This window comes from Microtus oregoni, unplaced genomic scaffold (genome assembly GCF_018167655.1).
Source record: "Microtus oregoni isolate MIOR12 unplaced genomic scaffold, Mior012 000068F_ref0000429, whole genome shotgun sequence".
Taxonomy (NCBI): domain Eukaryota; kingdom Metazoa; phylum Chordata; class Mammalia; order Rodentia; family Cricetidae; genus Microtus; species Microtus oregoni.
Genome location: NW_024543975.1, coordinates 1422549 through 1436674, shown reverse-complemented (window position 1 = coordinate 1436674; position 14126 = coordinate 1422549). Strand labels below are relative to the sequence as shown.

The 14126-nt window shown below is 49.1% G+C and overlaps 1 protein-coding gene across 1 annotated transcript in view; it reads left to right on the top strand.

The window, feature by feature from the left end:
- Ext2 (exostosin glycosyltransferase 2) overlaps nucleotides 1–6273 on the top strand; it is a 139826-nt gene extending 133553 nt beyond the window's left edge. Inside the window, exons 13-14 of the mRNA XM_041641297.1 lie at nucleotides 242–324; nucleotides 5595–6273. Of these exons, the coding sequence (XP_041497231.1) occupies nucleotides 242–324; nucleotides 5595–5733 (222 nt within the window). The 3' untranslated portion in view covers nucleotides 5734–6273. The remainder of the gene's footprint in view (nucleotides 1–241; nucleotides 325–5594) is intronic.
- Nucleotides 6274–14126: the final 7853 nt, after the last annotated feature.

Sequence of the window (14126 nt, the reverse complement as noted above, 5' to 3'; positions counted from 1 at the left end):
GTTACAGAAGGCAAAAGCCCTCCAAGCTGCTTTTATTGGGCCCTTGGGAGTTCTGTCCTTGGCTGAGGCAGCACAGATTGAATGGAGGAATGCTGAGGTGTGTGCGCATGTGCATGTGTGCATACATGCACAGGGTGCACAGCTGTATATATATCCCTGCACAGAAGCCTGCAGAGTGGCATCATAGAGTGGCTTTATAGTCCTGGGCACTGACAGCCATGTGTTTCATGTTCCTTGGCAGGTAACCCCAAGAAAAAAGTTCAAGTGTCCTGAGTGCACGGCCATCGATGGGCTCTCACTCGACCAGACTCACATGGTGGAGAGGTGAGTACGTCTCTGAACAGAGGTCCACCCTAGTCTCCATTCCTACTTCCTGCCTGGGCCTGTTTATGGGCCTGTGTTAGAGATACAAGGATAGCAGCTGGTAGCCAGTCACCTCCTTTTGCACTGTGGGAATTGAGTTAGTTCAAACCTAGGTCACCCAGTGAATTAATTTGGGATGCTCCTCACTCAATTTGTAATGGCTGGAAGGCTCTGAAAAAATATAGCTGGCCTTAAGCTGTAGAAGCCAGATCCTTTGTGTGGACTGAGTGACTGTCTGTAGTCACTTGAATGGAAGTGAGCTGACTCCAAGGAAACACTGGCTTATTTCTCAGGGTAATAGTTCCATGTTACAGTAATGCTTGATTTGAAAGAATTAATCCCACCCCAGCAGAGACAAAATGTTTCCACTGCCCCTGCTATGCCACCTGCCGGGCCCTGAAGACTGGAACAACAGGTGACTCTGAACCATTCTGTTAGTTCCTCAGCAGCCACGTGAGCGTGTCATGTCACCTGGGCTAGGAATCCTAAGAATTCTGTCATGGGTATCTTTCTTCATGACCACTTGGATCTGCACTAGTCCCTCGTGGTCCCCAGCCTTCAGAGCTCCTGGATCCATCTGACTTCTTCTAGAAGCCCCTCCATACGCGGACCCACGAGCTCTAACATCTGTTAGCTCAGTCGTCAAGGGACTCAAGTGTGCTCCAAGAATGTGGCTGCAGCCTTTGCTCAGCTTCCCAAACTGCATGTGCTTCTCTGACAGAGTTCATTCCTGAAGTCCATAACCACAAGAAAATCCTCCCGACCCTTTCATCTGGTCTTGGGTTCTTCTGTGATATTTTGTTTCTTTAACTCTAAATAATATCCTTAGCTCCCTCATACAGATATCTTACTCAAAAGCCATTGACTTTTACCAACAGTCGACGTGAAATCATATATGAATGGCCCCTATAACACTGCAGATGCTGTTAAGTATGGCAGAGTTAATTATCTACCATAGCTCATTGGGAAAAGGCCCCGGTTGTAATTCTACCAGAGTAGATGAAATGGTTATTAAAACCTACCTTACTCCCAGTACTGGGGAGAATTCATAGCATTGAGGCAAGTAGTTGCGGGCAGAGTTAATGTGGAGGTTACAGTACAGCAGAGGGAAGAAAGCTGACCTGATGGCAACCTTCAAGTTCATGGTGGGGTTAAAGCTGTGCTAAAGGCAGGGCCAGAACCCTTGGGAAGGTGATTAAGATGCCCTGAGCAGAGAGCTATGGAGGCTGCTTCAGGAATGCTGTGAAGCTCTTACAGTTCTTTCAGAGCCTAGTGCTTCCTCTTTCCCAGCGATGGCTGTGCACAGCAGGCGCGTATATATTTATACGTCTACAAAGCCTAATCTGGGGCTGTTTGTGGTGCATCCCCTTAGGAAAGTACAGTTTATAATAACAAGAGGCAAGAAAGAAACGTTCTTATTGGGTGGATTATTCAGAACAATTTTGTTAAAAGTGGTAACATGGAAAGGAGGCTTTGGAAATCACCAGGGGCTGGAGATATGGCTTAGTAGTTAAGAGAACTTGCTGCTTTTCCAGATGACCCAAGTTCAGTTCCCCACAACCAACTCCAGCTTCAGAGACTAAGTATCCTCTTCTAGCCTTGACAGGCATCTGCACTCATGTGGCATACACACATACATACAAACATATATGCATACAAATGTTTTTTTTTTTTTTAAGATCACCAGGGGAGCTGGAGAGGTGGCTCAGATGGAGCACTGGCTGCTCTTCCAGAGTACCTGGGTTCTATTCCTAATACCTACATGGCAGCTTACAGATGTCTGTAACTCCGGTTTCAGGGGATCTGACACCTTCACACAGGCATGCATGCAGGCAAAATACCAATGCACATAAAATAAAAATAATTAAAATTTAAATAAATTTAAAAATTTTTAAAAATCTCCAGGACTTCATCTTCCAAGTAGGATGAGCAGGTCAGAGGAATGGAAACTGTGAGGCCAGGTCAGCAGGTTCAAAGTTATTTTGGCATAAAGAAATTTACTTTGAGCCAGGTTGAATCCCCAATTAAAGAGCTTAGGTTTTTCCTTCAGACTCTGAGAAGCCATGAAGGATTTGAAAAGGGGACTAACCTGTTCAAGGAATTGATCTAAGACTCTTTTAAAGCAGTCCTTATTATGGAAAGAATATTGAAGAGACAGGAGGAGGATGACCAGCCTGAATCTACACAGAAAGGCACAGTGAAAATACCCACAATTGTTCTAAGGAAGACATGCCAGAGTTGTTGCCACCTTGATAGGTGTGGGGAGGCTGTGGGGAAAGAAGTTACAGAAATAACTTGGGTTTTTGAGTCAAGAAAAATGGCAGGACCTTTCACAGTGCAAGCAATACAGGGGAGGGGTGAGCAGTTGGTGAGTGCTTGTCCTTGAACAAGGCAGTGGATGTGGGCAGGAGATTTTAATCATGGATGACACCAGTAGGATGTATGGCCCTGAGAGCTTGCCCTCTGCGCAGGCCAGTGGGAATGAAGATGTATGGAAGGTAGCTCCCCAGACAGAGCAGTGGACTTAAGAAAATCCAAGGGAAGAAGGGAGACATTCCTACATTTGGGAGACAGTATGTGAAGCCAGAAGTCTCCTGGCGAGATAGAAGAAAGACAGGGTGTGCAGAGCTGGAGTGAGGCAGCTACCAGGGACAAACAGACCGGCTTAGTGGAGACCCAAAAGTTGACATCATGAAGTAACTAAGCCAGGTCGTAAAGTGTGAGTTTTGGTGACCAAGGGCCGCTGGGAAATACAAGCCATCCACTTGGGAGATTCATAGAGGGGCAGGAGACACATTTGAAAATACACTGGCTATGAACAAAGCTTCATGGGTAAAGGTTGAGCCCTGACTTGAGAAATCAGGCACTTAGGCTGGAGGAAGGAGGAGAGCCCAGGAGACGGTTCACTGTAGAGCCCTGCGCTTGTCTGCTTACCCCTTGTTCCGTCTTCTGGTGGAAGATGAAACTGCTCCACCATCCTTGGACCTTTTATTGGGGCCTGGGGTTCAGTCTGCTTATTTAGTCATAGATTTGGAGTCTGGGATCAGAACTGTCATCTGAGAAGGAAAGTAGCTTTTACTCCTTCGAGTCTGTTTCCAGGGGCTGCTAGTTCTTAAAGCACCAGAAGAAGTTTCATTCTCTTTGACGAATGTCATTGCCAAGGACGCCATGACAGACAATATTGACTTAAAGCAGCATTTTATGTCCAGTTAGGAATCCAACCCAAGAAATTGGCGTATCTTACCTGAACTTCTGTTTTTCCATTACATTTCAAATTATAGTGTCTATTCATAAGCTCATGAACAGTTATGGCTGTCTTTGTACCAAGCACTGTATAGCCTGCTGGATACAGAACTAAATATAGGCCTGAAAACCTGTGACGCAGGTTGGACCCAGCCGTGTTCATTTACATCCCAGCCAATGAAGGAATCCCAGTTCCAGCACTGCGAATCATCATTCTTGGGCAACTTAACCTCTCTGAATCTAGCATGAGGCTAATATAAACTCAGGCCTTGTGCAAGAGAGATGAGGATGGGGAGGAGTGCTTTAGAAATCAGTAAGATGTGTAGGTAAATTACCTGGCACAGAACAGGGGCTCTGGTGTTGTGGCCACACAGGTTAATAAGTAGATTTGTGTCTTGTCACTCAGACTTTAGTCTCAGGAGCTGGAAACCCTGGGTTTGGCTCTGGCTCAGGCACATTTTTTTCAAATTTATTTATTTATTTAGTTGGCTTTTACACATCAGCCTCTTAGTGTCTCAGCCTTCCCACCAGAAACGGGCTAGCGCGAGCACTCACTCCTTGTGGAGTGTCTACTGAGTGTCATCTCTTTGTGGTGTGGGTCGATCTGTTGACGTTAGTGACCCAAAGTCCGTGGTGCAGTGTGCAAGCTCTTCAGAGATGCAACGAGGGCGGAAGACCTGGCGATGGCGGCCTTCACTAACAGACACCTTCCTGAGCCCGGAGCTCTTCTCTCTCTACACATTTTGGAAGACCTGGCGATGGCGGCCTTCACCTATAGACACCTTCCTGAGCCCGGAGCTCTTCTCTGTCTACACATTTTGGAAGACCTGGTGATGGCGGCCTTCACCTATAGACACCTTCCTGAGCCCGGAGCTCTTCTCTGTCTACACATTTTGGAAGACCTGGTGATGGCGGCCTTCACCTATAGACACCTTCCTGAGCCCGGAGCTCTTCTCTGTCTACACATTTTGGAAGACCTGGTGATGGCGGCCTTTACTAACAGACACCTTCCTGAGCCCGGAGCTCTTCTCTGTCTACACATTTTGGAAGCAGCTTATGGGGTATCTAGAGATGGAGAGGTGACTGTGAGCACTTAGAGCTGGCTACTGCCCTGTGGCCACTCTCTCATCAAGCTTCCTCCGTAGCTCTCTGGCAGCTGCCCAGAAAGCACTGACCCTCTGAAATCCATCCTTCTGGGCCCCAGCTTCAAAAGGGCTTTTCCCAGGCTGCTTTTCCCCTCTGGCCTGGTGCTGACGCCCTCATCACCCAGCTGTCACACTCAGTTGGCCTGACTGACCTGAGCCATTCCTATAAAGGGCCTGACCCTTTCTTCTGAAGGAAAGTTCAGCTGCGAGAAGCACGGAGGAGGCTCTGCTTCACAATGTTCAGCTCTTGTCACCAAGTTGCTCTTGCTCCCAGTTCTAGTGTGGGAGTAACAAAAATCACACCAGTTATGCAGAAAGCCCTCTGTGGGCTCTGGCTGTGTCAGCAGAGCAGTGCTTATGGCTGGATATTTACAGAACATCTGTGAGTGCCGGGGAGTTAAATGCTCATTTCTTGAAATTTGGAGTCACCAATCCCTCTACTCCTCTGCCTTGCATGGATAGGACCCTTACATCCACCTCTTCAGTTTAAGCAAGCAGAGACTTTTTTCTTTCCTTTATCCTCCTTCCCTATAACTGGCAGAGATGGGGTTAAGGATTGCTGGAGCTAATCCACCTGGGTTTGAGGCCTGCTAGTGCTGGAAAAATGACTGGAATTTGAGGGGGAGGGGCAGGTGTCCTGACCTGCAAGCCTGCCGACAACATCCCCTATTCACTTTCTCCCTCCGCACAGAGCCAGGGATCTCCCATCATCTTGCTTTCCATCACAGCCCTTTGCAGAGCCCAGCAATGGGCTAGGTACCCTTCCAGTTCTCTTGTGGACAGTGGCTGTGTTGGGCTTTGCTGTCTCCGCAGCTAACACTTCCGTTCTGCTTGCACCCTCAGGTCTGAATGCATCAATAAGTTTGCTTCCGTCTTTGGGACCATGCCCCTCAAGGTGGTGGAGCACCGTGCTGACCCAGTGCTCTACAAAGACGACTTCCCAGAGAAACTGAAGAGCTTCCCCAACATTGGCAGCTTATGAAGCTTGCCACAATGAGCCAGGACTGTGGAGGAACCCAGCTAGGCCCTGCAGCACTCACTGTGGGGTAGAGAAGGACAGCCTGGGTCAAACTTCCCCAAACACACTGGAGCCTCTTGAACTGTGCAGCTTGCTTTGTCCTCCCATCTCCGATGGACTCTCTGGAAATGCCAAAGGAAGGAAGTCTCAGGGACTAGCTGCAGTTTTGAGCCCAGAGTATCGGTTTTGGCTTGCAGACCCAGTTTACCAGCTCACTGGCCCTTCAGTTGCCTTAGAGGAGAGGGCTGTGATGACTGTCCACAGTTTTAGATCCAGGAGTCACAGCAGAGGAATGCAGTTATTTCACGACAGCAGAATCTGGAGGAATAGCCAAGCCTAAAACGTGCTGCAGATCCCAATACCGCTGAGGGTGAGAACTAGGCTTGGACCTGAGTTACAGTCCTGGGTACATAGCAGAAGAACACAGGCTGCCAAGAAATGTCCTGACAGTCCCCAAACAACTCCTTGTTGTGGCTTTTTGATATTAAAATTATTTTTTATTCCTTTTTCTTCTGTCTAGAATGCTGGTCCTTGGTTACCCAAGGACCAGTCCTTGTTCTGTGCATATAACCCAACCTTCTGTACTGACAGCCATCTGGGAAGATGCAGCCAGGAAGGACACCCAGCTCCATGTGCATCAAGTATGTGTTTATGGGAACATCCTAAGAGCAGATAAGTCCATCAGAGGTGTCCTTAGCCCTAGGTCTGGATATTTCAAGGTATACTCAGGGAAATAAGTGTCCTCTGACTGCCACCCTGGAGTCATTCTAGTTGCTACCATGTTGTAGGAGCTAAGGGCATTGTGACCTCCCACCCCGAGGGGATGCCCAGGATCCTCGTTCTTTTGCTGTGGCTATAACATTGGCCAAGGGGTTCTGGCTAACGTTAAATACTGCCATAGCAACCATATCCCAGCAGTTGCTGGTATATTTAAATCATTACATTTCAGCATTTCCTAATACTGCACATGTGTGAATTATACCTCTTTAAGCCTAGTTGATGAACAAATCTACTCTGGCAAATGTTAAATATTATAGATTTGAAACAGATTTATCTGGGTCTAATATTAAGATTAGCCACAGTTTGGGCTTTAGCCATAACATATGTCCCCAGAACACAAAATACATAACAATTTGCTTAGAATATGGATATAATTACAGAAACCTTGTCGTATGCCAGTCATCATCGCTCGTGCCACCCATTGTTCTGTTGAGCAGTGTGGTGAACACTGACCTATCCAGTGGCCCTGCGTCATTTTGAAGCTAGCACGATGGCTCAGCAGGTAAACGTGTTTTCTACACAAGCCTGATGACCTGAGCTCAAGCTGCAGAACAGGAAATAGAAGGAGGGAACCCACCCCTGTAAGTTTTCTCTGACTTTCATAGCATACTGTAGCATGTATGCACTCATACTCACACAGACATGTATCCGTGCATGTGCGCCCACGCGCACGCTCACACACAGAGTAAATGAGTTTGTTAGGAAGTTCACTCATGTACATTCCCCCCAATGGAGAGGCCAGAGGAAGCTTTCTGACACAGCAGAAGTGGAGGTGGGGGTCTAGGAAGTTCATGTTAGCAGCGGGTAGAATCTGGGGCTGGTGGAATAGACTAGGGCACATGTTGCAGATACACACTCCAGCTGTGCATTGTTGCATGAACTTCAGGTGCTTATGGCGGTGAGCAGATGGATAACATGGGAAGTTTTATGGTATCACATGCACAACACTGGAGGGTTTCTTTTGCTACCCATATCCTTGAAGTTGCAATATTATGTGTCTCTATTTTTAAGGGGTCACCATCCTGTTTCCAGAATGGGGGGTACGGGAGGGGGAGACACATTGAAATCCTTGCAGAGAGCCCGGGACTGTGCTTATGGGGGGCTTATGTGACATCACCCTCCGCCTGGATACTGCAGGAAAGATCCAACTGTAAGAGTTGTCTCCTGACCACACATGCACCACAGGACATATTTGCCTGAACTATCACACAGATACACATCCATATTTTTTTTTTAACTAAAGAGGTTGAGTACTTGATAAAGTGCCCTTAGCACAAGCATGCAGACCTGAGTTCAGTCCCCAAAACCCATGTACAAAGGCCAGGTATGGCAGTCATGCTTGCACTCCCTTTGCAGGGGAGAATCCCTGAGTGCTGGCCAGCCATCCTAACTAAGTCACGGTCCAGGAAAAACTCAAGACCCTGCCTAGAAAGACAAGGAGGGTAGAGACGGCACCAGAGGCTGGCCTAGGGATGCCATATGCACATGTCCATGCCCACATGTGACCTGTACACTCACCTGGGAACAAATACACCACAGAAATATTAGTTAACAAAAAAGAGAACTTTGGATTTGGAATAGGAACTATAATCTTAGATGTTGGGAGCCCCCAGGATCATAGACTCTGTTGGATTGTTAGACAGTAACATTCCACACAAAGTACCCATTATTTCCAGAAAAGCTGGGATTAGGTCTTACAGTATAATATAAAGTCAGTGTTATGTTCAGAACTGTGCCTTAAACTCAACACAAGCCTCAAAGGTACTGTCTGAAAGACAGGTGGTTCCCTCAGTAGAAACAGGACAGAAAATGGAGCAAGTGGTCTGGATCCAAAATGACAAGGGCCTGTACCCTACCCTTTGTGTCTTAAGCTAGCCAGCGAGCTTTGCCTAAGCTTGGGTCAGGACCATCTGCCCTTGGGACGCCACAGAGCCTGGTTACAGAAGCAGAACAATAATACTAATTAAAACGCCATGCTCTGGCCTACAGCAGACAACAGCTGGTTCCAGAGTAAGACATCTTTTAGGAAGGCACTCCAGCCCACTGGCCTATAGAGAAGGGGATCTGAACTGACCTTGGATCTGGCCCAGCTGTGTGCACTGAGCCACTGCTTCCCCAGGGACTGACTGGAACGAGCCTTCTGAGAATGGCAGCTTTGCAAAGACTTTTTTCTGATTAATTTTACTTAGATACTTGCTCTTAGTTTTGGTTGGTTGGTTGGTTGGTTGGTGGATTGGTTGATTTGTTTGTTTGCTTTTAATTTTTATTTTACCATGTCTTGGGTTTAGGCCAAAGCCTTTTTCCGGAAAACTGAAATGGAAATGCCATCTTTTTCTCTGACTTCTTTTCACCCTGTGAAGTTCTGCTGATCTCTCTTTACAATGTACTAGCCCCAACTACCTGGCTTCACAGCCTTGTCTAATTTACACAGTGCTTTGAGCTAGTTGCTGGGTTCTGTTGTGTTTGTGCGGAAGGGAATCTCTCCTACAGTGTGTTGGGTAGCCCAGCAGAGGCAGACTCCTCTGTCCATACCAGCTGAGGGACTGCCTTATAATCCTTGGGTTCCAGTCTCTTCCAGGATCTGACTGCAAATAGCAAGGAAGCATGATTAGGGGATCAAGTCAAGAACCTCGGATGGTTTCAGCTAAAGCAAAATCAAGAAGCAGAGGTCGTGTTAAGGATGTGATTGGATTTGACCAAGGTTTCTGCTGGGTCCACAGCTTGTGGCCCTACTGTACTGAGAGATCACCTGTAATGAGTCTTTCTCTGTACCACAACTAGCTCCCAAACAACAACACAAAGACTTCTTGTTGATTGTGAAAGCTTGGCCTTTTATTCTGTATGTCCCACTCCCTCTGTGTCTCCTCGTGTCTCCTCGGTGTCTCCTCTGTGCCTAGGTTCTTCTTCCCAGTTTCTCTCCCTCTGCCCTGGAAGTTTTGCTTTTACCTCCTGCCTAACTATTGGCCAGTCAGTTTTTTATTACAGCAGTGACAGCAACACATCTTCACACAGTGTACAAACATCCCATACCAGTCGCCTGTGGCTCGGGTCCACACATCTTCACACAGTGTACAAATATCCCACACCAGTCGCCTGTGGCCTGGGTCCACACATCTTCACACAGTGTACAAACATCCCACACCAGTCGCCTGTGGCTCGGGTCCACACATCTTCACACAGTGTACAGATATCCCACACCAGTCGCCTGTGGCTCGGGTCCACACATCTTCACACAGTGTACAAATATCCCACACCAGTCGCCTGTGGCTCGGGTCCACACATCTTCACACAGTGTACAAACATCCCACACCAGTCGCCTGTGGCCTGGGTCCACACATCTTCACACAGTGTACAAATATCCCACACCAGTCGCCTGTGGCCTGGGTCCACACATCTTCACACAGTGTACAAATATCCCACACCAGTCGCCTGTGGCTTGGGTCCACACATCTTCACACAGTGTACAAACATCCCACACCAGTCGCCTGTGGCTCGGGTCCACACATCTTCACACAGTGTACAAATATCCCACACCAGTCGCCTGTGGCCTGGGTCCACACATCTTCACACAGTGTACAAACATCCCACACCAGTCGCCTGTGGCTCGGGTCCACACATCTTCACACAGTGTACAAATATCCCACACCAGTCGCCTGTGGCCTGGGTCCACACATCTTCACACAGTGTACAAATATCCCACACCAGTCGCCTGTGGCTTGGGTCCACACATCTTCACACAGTGTACAAATATCCCACACCAGTCGCCTGTGGCCTGGGTCCACACATCTTCACACAGTGTACAAATATCCCACACCAGTCGCCTGTGGCTTGGGTCCACACATCTTCACACAGTGTACAAATATCCCACACCAGTCGCCTGTGGCTTGGGTCCACACATCTTCACACAGTGTACAAACATCCCACACCAGTCGCCTGTGGCTCGGGTCCACACATCTTCACACAGTGTACAAATATCCCACACCAGTCGCCTGTGGCCTGGGTCCACACATCTTCACACAGTGTACAAACATCCCACACCAGTCGCCTGTGGCTCGGGTCCACACATCTTCACACAGTGTACAAATATCCCACACCAGTCGCCTGTGGCCTGGGTCCACACATCTTCACACAGTGTACAAATATCCCACACCAGTCGCCTGTGGCTTGGGTCCACACATCTTCACACAGTGTACAAATATCCCACACCAGTCGCCTGTGGCTTGGGTCCACACATCTTCACACAGTGTACAAATATCCCACACCAGTCGCCTGTGGCTTGGGTCCCATCAGCACCTTTGTGTGGCTTTTTTTTTCTTCTGTGGGAGGGATGTTTTATTTTGGGGGGTAGGTCTCATGTACCCCAGACTAGCCTCCAACTTAATAGGTACTTGGAGGGTGACCTTGAATTTCTTTTTTTTTTCCATTTTTTTTTAATTGAGAAAAGGAGAAAAACAAAAAACAAGTTTCCACCTCCTCCCACCTCCCATTTCCCTCCCCCTCCTCCCACCCTTCTCCCCTTCCTCCCACCCTTCTCCCCCTCCCCCCACTCCTCTCCCCCTCCGTCTCCAGTCCAAAGAGCAGTCAGGGTTCCCTGCCCTTTGGTAAGTCCTAGGTCCTCCCCTCTCCGTCCATTCCTAGGAAGGTGAACATCCAAACTGGCTAGGCTCCCACAAAGCCAGCACATTACGTAGGTTCAAAACCCCGTGCCATTGTCCTTGGCTTCTCATCAGCCCTCATTGTTCGCCATGCTCCGAGAGTCCAGTTTTATCCCATGCTTTTTCAGTCACAGTCCAGCTGGCCTTGGTGAGCTCCCAATAGATAAGCTCCACTGTCTCAGTGGGTGGGTGCGCCCCTCGTGGTCCCGACTTCTTTGCTCATGTTCTCTCTCCTTCCTTGAATTTCTAATCCTCTCAGACAAACCTCTCTGTCAAGTGAGCCAGACCTCCAACCCCCATCCACACTGCAATGCCATTGGTCTTCTTTGCTTTATGGCAATGGCCTCTTTGGAGGCTGTTTTCCTCCTTTCTTGGGCCCCAGGTAGTCTTCTTCTGGAGCAGCCAGAGCATCTACCACAGGCTGCTCAGAGAGGCCAAGATGGATACTGCCAAGCTGACCCAAGCTATGCCTAACTACTTCCTGAGCGACTCTGGCAGGAACGCTCATCATTCTGGGAGATGAGACTCTGAACTCAACTGGAGCAGCCACCCAGCCCATCCACAGTACACTGTGACAGAAGCTCCCTGGTGCTGTCCATGGCAGGGCAGGAGGAAGCAGGATTCACTGCACTGTAAGCCTGGCCCTTCTCTTGGGAGTTCATCTGAAGACTTAGATGCACTGAGCCGTCTTCAACCTCCATTAGCATAGCCCCCAGGTTCTCTGGGAAAGTGTGGGATCTGTATGGGTAGCCTGCTGATGCTAGCAGCTGCGAGCAGGTGGCTGGGATGAGTCTGACACCCTACTCCCAACCTGATGCCCCCCCACCAGCTCCCAGGTTCCTTTCTCATGACCAGAATCGGTCCCGCATTTGGTTTCCTCCGATGTGCAGCCTTTCCGGGGATTTTATTCTCTTCTGTCTTGGATGGACCCCTGGAGAGGCTTCCTCACTCTTGCTCAGCAAGTTCCATCATTTGTGCCACCTCTCTGGAGCTGCACACGGGCGAGGTGTCCCTTAAACCAGAGCCACCCATTGGACCTTACCACCACACAGAGCCTTCCTGGCAGAAGTTGTCAGCATGAGCCCTTTTCACAGCTGCAAACTGATGTTGTTGTCCCCTATCCCAAAGATAAACTCAGAAACCATGGTTTTCTGGGAGCATATATGAAGAGCAGCCAGTTCTGGCCCAGGGCTCCAGAAGAACATCCACATAGACTTGTGACAGGCATTATGCTATTCTTCATGCTGTGCAGCTGGCAGAGATCTGGGGCTGTGCATATACCCTGAGGCCAACACTGGCCAAGTCTCTGAGGAGTTATGTTTTAATCCCACCCTTATTCTGGGTGGGTACCTTATTCTGGTACTGGGATCCCATGTACACCTCAGCCTTATGCCTCCTCTGTACATGGGGATTCCGGTGTCTGTCCCAGCTGTATGTAGGGAACCAGTGGATCTCTCAGCTGTATGTGGGGACTCCAGTGTCTGTCCCAGGTGTATGTGGGGATCCCAGTATCTGTCCCAGATGTATGTGGGGACTCCAGTGTCTGTCCCAGATGTATGTGGGATCCCAGTGTTTGTCCCAGATGTATGTGGGGACTCCAGTGTCTGTCCCAGGTGTATGTGGGATCCCAGTGTCTGTCCCAGATGTACGTGGGGACTCCAGTGTCTGTCCCAGGTGTATGTTGGGATCCCAGTGTCTGTCCCAGATGTATGTGGGATCCCAGTGTTTGTCCCGGATGTATGTGGGGACTCCAGTGTCTGTCCCAGATGTATGTGGGATCCCAGTATCTGTCCCAGATGTATGTGGGGACTCCAGTGTCTGTCCCAGATGTATGTGGGATCCCAGTGTCTGTCCCAGATGTATGTGGGGACTCCAGTGTCTGTCCCAGATGTATGTGGGGACTCCAGTGTCTGTCCCAGATGTATGTGGGGACTCCAGTGTCTGTCCCAGATGTATGTGGGGACTCCAGTGTCTGTCCTAGATGTATGTGGGGACTCCAGTGTCTGTCCCAGATGTATGTGGGATCCCAGTATCTGTCCCAGATGTATGTGGGGACTCCAGTGTCTGTTCCAGATGTATGTGGGGACTCCAGTGTCTGTCCCAGATGTATGTGGGAACTCCAGTGTCTGTCCCAGATGTATGTGGGGACTCCAGTGTCTGTCCCAGATGTATGTGGGGACTCCAGTGTCTGTCCCAGATGTATGTGGGATCCCAGTGTCTGTCCCAGATGTATGTAGGGACTCCAGTGTCTGTCCCAGATGTATGTGGGATCCCAGTATCTGTCCCAGATGTATGTGGGGACTCCAGTGTCTGTTCCAGATGTATGTGGGGACTCCAGTGTCTGTCCCAGATGTATGTGGGAACTCCAGTGTCTGTCCCAGATGTATGTGGGGACTCCAGTGTCTGTCCCAGATGTAAGTGGGGACTCCAGTGTCTGTCCCAGATGTATGCGATGACCCAGTGGATGAGGATACTGGGAGGTACCTTTATTTGCTCCCCCATACACTTTCCCTTGAGGGATTGATGGGAGTCCACTGTCAGGCTCTCCTTCCTTCTGCCAGAACAGAGACAGCAGATGTCTCAGGCATCTTCCCTCTCTTCCCTGGGTCTTTTCCAGATTGTACCTGTTGATGCTGGCTGCCAGCTCTCTTCTTCTGGTCCCCTTTCCAGCTTACCCTGTTATCAGAGAGCCTGGGGGTCTGGATCCTGTCTGCCCTATCAGGGTGGATTACCAAACGAGCAGTCTTTTGCCCCAGTACCTTTCCTGTGCTATAAATAAGCCCCATGTTTATTTTCTTACGTTATTGAAATGAGCACTTTTGATTTGGGCCTCTTTTGACGAGTCCGGAGAGCGTCCATCCGGTGCCTGGTAAGGGCCCTGGCTGGCTGGCTGCTGTCTGAAGCTATTTGGAGCCCTTTCCC